At 38.1% G+C, this 9,289-nt stretch overlaps 2 protein-coding genes across 2 annotated transcripts; both read right to left on the bottom strand.

Annotated features, from left to right (window-relative positions):
* Positions 1-3,446: 3,446 nt before the first annotated feature.
* Positions 3,447-4,046, bottom strand: LOC148561609 (uncharacterized). The gene is made up of 2 exons (XM_088490773.1): positions 3,999-4,046; positions 3,447-3,884 (listed from the first exon to the last, which is right to left on the bottom strand). Exons 1-2 carry the CDS (start codon positions 4,044-4,046, stop codon positions 3,447-3,449), a joined length of 486 nt encoding a protein of 161 aa, XP_088346899.1.
* A 27-nt stretch (positions 4,047-4,073) lies between these two features.
* On the bottom strand, positions 4,074-5,795 carry LOC107646967 (uncharacterized). Its single transcript, XM_016351108.1, has 3 exons — positions 5,067-5,795; positions 4,749-4,886; positions 4,074-4,505 (listed from the first exon to the last, which is right to left on the bottom strand). Exons 1-3 carry the CDS (start codon positions 5,793-5,795, stop codon positions 4,074-4,076), a joined length of 1,299 nt encoding a protein of 432 aa, XP_016206594.1.
* Between the last annotated feature and the right edge of the window lie 3,494 nt (positions 5,796-9,289).

The raw sequence follows: 9,289 nt of genomic DNA, 5'->3' as shown, positions 1-9,289 counted from the left end.
TCAGAAAAATTCATTGAATTCAAATTTTACCTTTATATTTTCAAATTAAAAATTTTATATTTTGAATCTATTTTAGACACTAAAATTATTTTATTAAAATGATTTTACATAAAAAAAAACTCCTGTTCTTACAAATTGTTGATTGATTGTTTATGATTTATGAGTTTATGAATTTATGAATTGATGAAATTTGGACTGGAGGCTGTGGATTTTGGGCCTGTGGCCAGGAAATGTGAGTTTGGTAAGTGTGATAAATTGAATTGATGAGAATTTGATGTGGTTGTGATTAGGTTAGTATTTGTTGAAATTGATTGTTGATAAGATAAGGATTGGTGAATTGTGAATGGAGATTATCAAATTGAATAGATAGAAAGGTAGAGGATGAAGAAAATATATCTTGAGATTGGTTAGAGGTGAATTGGTATGGTTTTGAATTAGTTTGGATTGTAAATTCTTTGAAATTTGGCAAATTCTGTTTTTAGGTCAAATAAATTTTTTACCAACTTTGGCGGACCGTAATCGAGTCCTCGAATTTGAAATTTTAATGAAATTAGATCTTTATGAAAGTTTATTCAATGGTCTTCCAATGGTTCATGAATGGTTGAAAAATTATTTTTAACGAAAAAGTTATGCGTATTTGAAGTTTTCGATAAAAATTGAATTCTACAGAATATCAGCTTTTTGAAAACCTGGTATGCATGTGTACGTGAAAACATCATGCGTACACGAGCGTTTGGCTCGGAAGTGCTCTCCCATATGCGAACGTGGCTCATGTGCGCGACCATGTCTTTTTGACACGCATGCGTATGCGGAGGGCGGTCTGCGTACGCGACTTTTCCAATTTTCAACTCATGCGTGCGGGGGAGCCATGTGTACGCATGACCACCCAATTTTGTAGAAAATATATTTTTTGTATTTTTAACCATTCTTCGAGCATTCTAAATTTCTGTAAACCCTATTATGAGTCTAAAGTCAGCGGAATAGAGGATAGAGGAGCTAGAAATAAGATTGAATGAGATTACGACATGAGGATGACAGTTTATGTTTAAAGTAGGATGAGGAGGATGATTGAGTATGAATGAGATATGAAGATATTTGTTTATGATTAAGACATAACGAAGATGATTATAAGAATCTGAGAGGATGATGATTGAGTATGAATGAGATATGGTGATGACTGATGATGATTTTGATTATGAACGGAATGAAATACAATTGAGAAGGAAGTCGATAATAGAATAAACTTTGAATTGAGATGTACCTACCTAGGTAGATGCAGTAGAGTAATTCTACTTGTTCCACGATGTGGTTGAGATGTACCTGCTTAGATAGATGCAGTGGCGTGGTTCCACTTACTCCAGGTTTAGCGAGGACGATGGTTTCATCCCGCTCGCGGAGATTTTGAGTTTTAACTTGGCAAAGATCGTGGTGGTGTATCACTTGAAAATTAATGTTTTTAGAAATGTTGAATTTTATGAGTCTTCTTTTTTCTTTCATAAAAATATTTTTATTCATAATTTATCTAGCCCAACCATTCTTTTAAACCCACTATCAGCTCAACATCACAAAAGAATATCCCTTTTCATTCCTATTAGGCCTCCATCCCTGCCTATTGAACCAACAAACCTACAATAATTACATTCCATTACTCCATCCTCTCTTCACCTAATACCCACCACAACCGAGTCATCATCCCTTACTAGCCCTCTTCTGCTTTTAGTGACTCCATCAAGTCCCTCTTCTCCTACCTCTCCTGCATCTGACCATCACCCCAACCTTCTCATCGTTATTTTATATTATCCTTGCACTCTGACTATGAGCCAAAGTCTTTTCAGGAAGCAAATATGTTATCCTATTGGCGTAATGCTATGAGAGATGAATTATTTGCTTTGGAGTTAAACCAGAGCTGGTGTTTAATTGATCATCCCCTAATATAAATTCCATCGGATGTAGGTGGATTTACAAGATAAAATGGTATCTTAACGGTTCCATTGAGCGATATAAGCTCGCCTTATGGCCAAAGACTTTGCTCAAATAGAGGGTGTGGACTTTTTTGAGATATTTTTTCGGTAGTGAACAACAATCAAAATTGTATTATCTCTGTCTTCAGTTAAGAAATGGTCAATTCACCACCTGGATGTGAATAATTCTTTCCTACATGAAAAATAGACACAAGAAGTTTACATGGCTCTTCTTCATGGTCTCATTTCTAGTCACTCAAACCAGTGCTGCTGCATACTTAAATATACGGATTACGCAAGATTTTGGGCATCAAGCATATGCACGAAGCATACGTACGCACAACAACCAGTTCACGTAGTACGTGAAATTTTGTACGTACAATGCCAAGGGCTAAACAGAGAAAGCAATTGAAGGATTTCAAGACCACGTACAACGTGAATTTGTTCACATGCAACGTGGGCTATCCAAGGAACAATTTGAATTAGGAATTGGCTTCACGTTGCACGTGAATCTTTCATGTACAATGTGGGGTTATGGACACTTCCCAGGGGCCTTAAATCTTGCCACAAGACCTCCAATTTTTCATTATTCACTTGGTCAATTCAAAGCTCAACTTAAAATCCCACTAATCACAACATTTATTAAGGATTTGCAAGAAGATAAGATTGAAAGCTTTGCTGGAGGCAATCATTAATTAGTTAGATTTGATTTATTTTAATTTGAATTATGTTTAAGTTTTGAATTTGAATTTCATTAGGGTTAGATTTTAAGGAGGAGAGGTAGACATTTTGGAGGATCTTCTCTACTTCAGGCTATTTTTGTTTTTTTTTCAAAGATTTCTCTAAAGAACATGAGCAACTAATTCTCCTTGGTTTTTTTTCCCTCAAAGATAGATATTATTTTATTATTATAAAATAATAATGTTTCCATAAGGAAGTACAAAAGAAGTTGGGTATTCCCAATTATCACTAAATGTGATTGGAAGACAAATAGTTTAAGAAAGAGTAAAGTAAGAATAAAGAGAAATTATTAGCATTCATCAGGTATGGCTATTGAGTTCACGCACTAGACTGCTGGCTTCTTGCACTATCTCCGGCGCTAGACTTATTAGCTTCTCAAAGACACACCTATTCCTCACTTTCTAAGTGCTCCAACACAGCGCCGCGATGAAGAGGATCTTTTGTCTACCTTCGATTTGAGCCACTATCCAAGATAAGGCTCGTTGCCACCAATTGATGAAGGTCTCCTCTTCTCTCTGCCATAAGTCAGGGGTTATTAAGCTTAGACTCCAGATTATTGAAGACAGAGGGCATTGGAACAAGGCATGAGAAATTGATTCATCTTTCAGCATGCATCTTGGGCAAATGGCAAGGGTGGATGCAAACCGGCTATGGATTTATTGCAAAACCAGAAGCTTTTCATGAAGACTCTTCCATAAAAAAAATCTTAATTTTACGAGGTAATTTCAATTCCCAAGTTCTATTCTATACTCTGTTGTTCTCTATGTTCTGAGACATCAATGAAGTAGGAGAATGAAAGAACTCATAAGCAACTTTGTATCCTGACCCAACTTCGTATATACCAGATTTTGTCCAATACCAATTAACTTCATCCTCCTCGTATGTTGGTTTGATGGAAAAAATTGTATTGCATATATCAACTGAAAAAATTGACTCAATCAAGTTTCTGTTCCAACTTCTATCAGGATTTAGTAGTGCACTAACATAATACACTTGCAGATTCGGTGGGATTGTCACTACAGCTTGAGGGACATTAAAGGGTAATGATGGTGGGAGCCAGGGATCATGGAAGATGCGGACATTAGCACCAGAGCCTATTTTCCATAACAAGCATTTCTCAATCACCTTGCGTCCTTCAAGAACACTTCTCCAGCCCCACGACGGTATGCTTCCTATCTCTGCCTGTAAGAAATTTGTATATCTGAAATATTTAGCTTTGAACATTCTTGACAGTGTAGAATTAAGGTATTTCATTAGACGCCAACATTGCTTGCCCAATAAGGCCAAATTTTGTACCCTTAGATCTTTGATCCCCAACCCTCCATATTTCTTCGGTCTCGTCATTGTGTCCCATTTAATCCAAACCATTCTTTATTCTGTGCCTTTTTGACCCCACCAAAATTGTGAGAGCATGCTATGAATCTCAGTTAACAGCGTGTCTGGGAGCTTGAAACAAGAAAGTGTGTAAATAGGAATCGCTTCCTCCACTGCTCTCAATAGCGTGTGCCTGCCACCTGAGGACAATAAACTTCTTTTCCAACCCATAATCCTCTTTTGAACTTTATCCTTGATAGCTCCAAAGGTTTCTTTCTTTGATTTCTGAACTATAGAGGGCAGCCTCAAGTATTTGTCTTGGACTCCGATATGTTCAATATTTAGTGTCTGCGCAATTGCTAGTCTTATGTTCTGAGGTGTGTTGTGACTGAAAAAGATGGCCGACTTGTTCAAATTGACTTTTTGCCCACTGAAGTCCTTGTAGATCTCTAGCAATTCCAAAATGCTTTGGCTTGTATTAGGTGAGCACTTGCAAAAAAGGATTGAATCATCAACAAACAAAAGGTGATTAATTGTTTGGCATCTCCGATTAACTTGAACTCCTTGAATTAATCTATTTTGCTCTGCCTTGTGTAGCAAGAAGGAAAGCCCTTCCGCACAAAAAAGAAATAGATATGGAGATAGGGGGTCACCCTGTCGGATGCCCCTATTTGGCCTAAAGTAGCCAAAAGGTTGCCCTTCCACAACAACAGAGTAAGAAACAGTCGTTACCAATTCCTTAGTCCAGTTAATCCATTTAGCATCAAAGCCCAGCTTTTCCATGATGTACCATAAGAATTGCCATTCAACCCTATCATAAGCCTTGCTTATATCTAGTTTAATAGCCATCTCATGATCTGCTCCACTTCTCTTATTTTTCAAATAGTGCATACATTCGTGGGCAATTAGAATATTATCTGAAATGAGTCTACCTTTGAGAAAAGCACTCTGATTTGGGCTTATGATTTTATTCATAATACCTTGTAGTCGGTGCACCATAACTTTAGAAATAATTTTACACATAATTGAGGACAAACTAATCGATCGTACCTGAGTCATGTCACTGGCATCTGGCACCTTCGGAATCAAACAAATTTGAGTATGGTTGAAACTTTTTAGAATTCTGCCACTGTGAAAGAAACTTCGCACTGCCTTAAAAATGTCACCTCCAACTATATCCCAGAAAAAGTGAAAAAACTTAGTTCTAAACCTGTCATCACCAGGAGCACTCTGAGCATGAACACTGAACATAGCTCTTTTGACCTCATCCATAGTTATCAGCCTTTGGAGCCTACGGTTCATGGAAGCTGTAATCTTAGGCTCCAAATCCTCCAAATATGGATTCGGATCAACCGAACAAGAAGAAGTAAAAATATCGTAGAAGTAGTCTTCATCTACCTTTGCTATATCCTCCGGTTTCAATGCAATTTCATTGTTCCTCCCAACTAATCTCCAAATTCTGTTCCTGCGCACCCTTGATTGAAATTTCTGGTGAAAGAATGTGGTGTTCTGATATCCTTCTTTTAGCCATTTGACTCTAGATTTTTCTCTCCAATAGCTCTCTTCTTTCATATATGCTAGCTCCAACTTCTCTTCCAATCTGGTAATCTCCTCTCCCCCATTGATTCCAGCCACCCGCAGCTCCTCTAGGCTAGCTTGAAGGTTCTCAATTTCTTTCCGAGAGTTTGCTTTGTGAGTTATTTGCCATTGAACTAATCTATGTCTACATTCTTTCAACTTTTGGGCCAAGGAGAACATAGCCGAGCCTACTACTTCCATTTTCTACACTTCGCTAACAATTCTTTTGACATCATCTTCTCCACACCAACGTTCCTGGTATTTAAAACGCCTTTTACTATGCCAGGATTGAGGAGCAGTTTCCATCAAGATAGGAGCATGATCTGAGCCTGATTCTGTGAGCCTGTGCACCACTGCATTCGGAAACTTCAGCTTCCATCCCATCCCTACTAAATAGCGGTCAAGCCTCTTGGTATGCGAAATTGCTACTCAGGTTGTGAATTGTTGTTCGAAATTGATTCCCTGGCAATGGCACCAGAAACGGATGCACAGGACCATGGTCTAAACATATCTTCACAACTTCGCCTAACTAACCAGCAAGTACACTGGGTCATCCAAGTAATACCTTACATGAGTAAGGGTCGAATCCCATGGAGATTGTCGATATGAAGCAAGCTATAGTCACCTTGTAAATCTCAGTCAGGCGGATATCAAATGGTTATGGAGTTTTCGAACATAATATAATAAAATAGGGATAGAAATACTTATGTAATTCATTGGTGAGAATTTCAGATAAGCGAATGGAGATGCTTTCGTTCCTCTGAACCTCTGCTTTCCTGCTATCTTCATCCAATCAGTCTTACTCCTTTCCATGGCTGGCTTTATGTGATACATCACCATTGTCAATGGCTACTTTCGGTCTTCTCTCGGGAAAATGATCCAAATGCCCTGTCACGGCACGGCTAATCGTCTGGAGGCATCACCCTTGTCAATGGATTCATCTTATCCTCTCAGTGAAAATGGTCAACGCACCCTGTCACGGCACGGCTATTCATCTGTCGGTTCTCGATCATGCTGGAATAGGATTTACTATCCTTTTGCGTCTGTCACTAACGCCCCGCAATCGCGAGTTTGGAGTTCGTCACAGTCATTCATTCATTGAATCCTACTCGGAATACCACAGACAAGGTTTAGACTTTCCAGATTCTCTTGAATGCCGCCATCATTCTAGCTTACACCACGAAGATTCTGATTAAGAGATCTAAGAGATACTCATTCAGTCAAAGGTAGAATGGAAGTGGTTGTCAGGTACGTGTTCATAGGGAATGATGATGATTGTCACGTTCAACACATTCAGAGTGAAGTACGAATGAATATCTTAGAAGCGAAACAAGATGAATTGAATAGAAAACAGTAGTACTTTGCATTAATCTTTGAGGAACAGCAGAGCTCCACACCTTAATCTATGGAGTATAGAAACTCTACCGTTAAAAATACATAAGTGAAAGTCCAGGCATGGCCAAGAGGCCAGCCCTCAAACGTGATCTAAGATAGCATACAACTGATCAAAAGATACCTAATACAATAGTAAAAGGTCCTATTTATAATAAACTAGCTACTAGGGTTTACAGAAGTAAGTAATTGATGCATAAATCCACTTTCGGGGTCCACTTGGTGTGTGCTTGGACTGAGCTTGTGTGTTGCACGTGTAGAGGTCTTTCTTGGAGTTGAACGCCAGTTTTTGTGCCAGTTTAGGCGTTCAACTCTGGTTTTGGATCCTTTTCTGGCGCTGGACGCCAGATTTGGGCAGAGAGCTGGCGTTGAACGCCAGTTTGCGTCGTCTAAACTTGGCCAAAGTATAGACTATTATACATTTCTGGAAAGCCCTAGATGTCTACTTTCCAACGCAATTAGAAGCCCGCCATTTCGAGTTCTATAGCTCCAGAAAATCCACTTTGAGTGCAGGGAGGTCAGAATCCAACAGCATCAGCAGTCTTTCTTCAACCTCTGAATCTGATTTTTGCTCAAGTCCCTCAATTTCAGTCAGAAAATACCTGAAATCACAGAAAAGCACACAAACTCATAGTAAAGTCCAGAAATATGAATTTAACATAAAAACTAGTGAAAACATCCCTAAAAGTAACTAGATCCTACTAAAAACATACTAAAAACAATGTCAAAAAGCGTATAAATTATCCGCTCATCACAACACCAAACTTAAATTGTTGCTTGTCCCCAAGCAACTGAAAATCAAATAGGATAAAAAGAAGAGAATATACTATAAATTCCAAACCATCAATGAAACATAGCTTCAATCAAATGAGCGGGACTTATAGCTTTTTACCTCTTGAATAGTTTTGACATCTCACCTTATCCATTGAGGTTCAGAATGATTGGCATCTATAGGAACTCAGAGTTCAGATAGTGTTATTGATTCTCCTAGTTCAGTATGATGATTCTTGAACACAGCTATTTTATGAGTCTTGGCCGTGGCCCTAAGCACTTTGTTTTCCAGTATTACCACCGGATACATAAATGCCACACACACATAATTGGGTGAACCTTTTCAGATTGTGACTCAGCTTTGCTAAAGTCCCCAATTAGAGGTGTCCAGGGTTCTTAAGCACACTCTTCTTTTGCTTTGGACCTTGACTTTAACCGCTCAGTCTCAAGTTTTCACTTGACACCTACACACCACAAGCACATGGTTAGGGACAGCTTGGTTTAGCCGCTTAGGCCAGGATTTTATTCCTTTAGGCCCTCCTATCCACTGATGCTCAAAGCCTTGGGATCCTTTTTATTTCCCTTGCCTTTTGGTTTTAAGGGTTATTGGCTTTTTGCTCTTGCCTCTTGGTTTTAAGAGCTTTTGGCTTTTTCTGCTTGCTTTTTCTTTTTTTTTTTTTCTTTCTAAGTTTTTTTTTTTCTGCAAGCTTTGTTCTTTGCTGCTTTTTCTTGCTTTAAGAATCATTTTTATGATTTTTCAGATTATCAAATAACATGTTTCCTAGTCATCATTCTTTCAAGAGCCAACATATTTAACATTCTTAAACAACAACTTTAAAAGACATATGCACTGTTCAAGCATACATTCAGGAAACAAGAAGCATTGTCACCACATCAATATAATTAAACTAAGTTCAAGGATAAATTCGAAACTCATGTACTTCTTGTTCTTTTGAATTAAAACATTTTTCATTTAAGAGAGGTGATGGATTCATAGGACATTCATAACTTTAAGACAAAGTTACTAACTACTAATGATCATGTAATGAAGACACAAACATGGATAAGCACATAACATAGAAAATGAAAAACAGAAGAAATAAGAACAAGGAATGAATCCACCTTAGTAATGGTGGCGTTTCCTTCTTGATGAACCAATGATGTCCTTGAGCTCTTCTATGTCTCTTCCTTGTCTTTGTTGCTCCTCCTTCATTGCTTTTAGATCTTCTCTGATTTCATGAAGGATGATGGAGTGCTCTTGATGTTCCACCCTTAGTTGCTTCCAATAATTGTGTGGAAGAAAATGTATATCCTGAGGTATCTCAGGGATCTCTTGATTTGCAGTCAAATGTTCTACCACTGAGCTATAGACCCTTAATGGAAGATTTTGTCTTCCCTTTCCTCTTTCTAGAGGTTTCTCTGGCCTTAAGTGCCATCAATGGTTATGGAAAAAACAAAAAAGCTATGCTTTTACCACACCAAACTTAGAATGTTGCTCGCCCTTGAGCAAAAGAAGAAAGAATAGAAGAAGA

This window comes from Arachis ipaensis, chromosome B6 (assembly GCF_059453495.1).
Source record: "Arachis ipaensis isolate K30076 ecotype BB chromosome B6, ASM5945349v1, whole genome shotgun sequence".
Classification (NCBI taxonomy): domain Eukaryota; kingdom Viridiplantae; phylum Streptophyta; class Magnoliopsida; order Fabales; family Fabaceae; genus Arachis; species Arachis ipaensis.
This window is presented reverse-complemented; position numbering and strand designations above follow the sequence as displayed.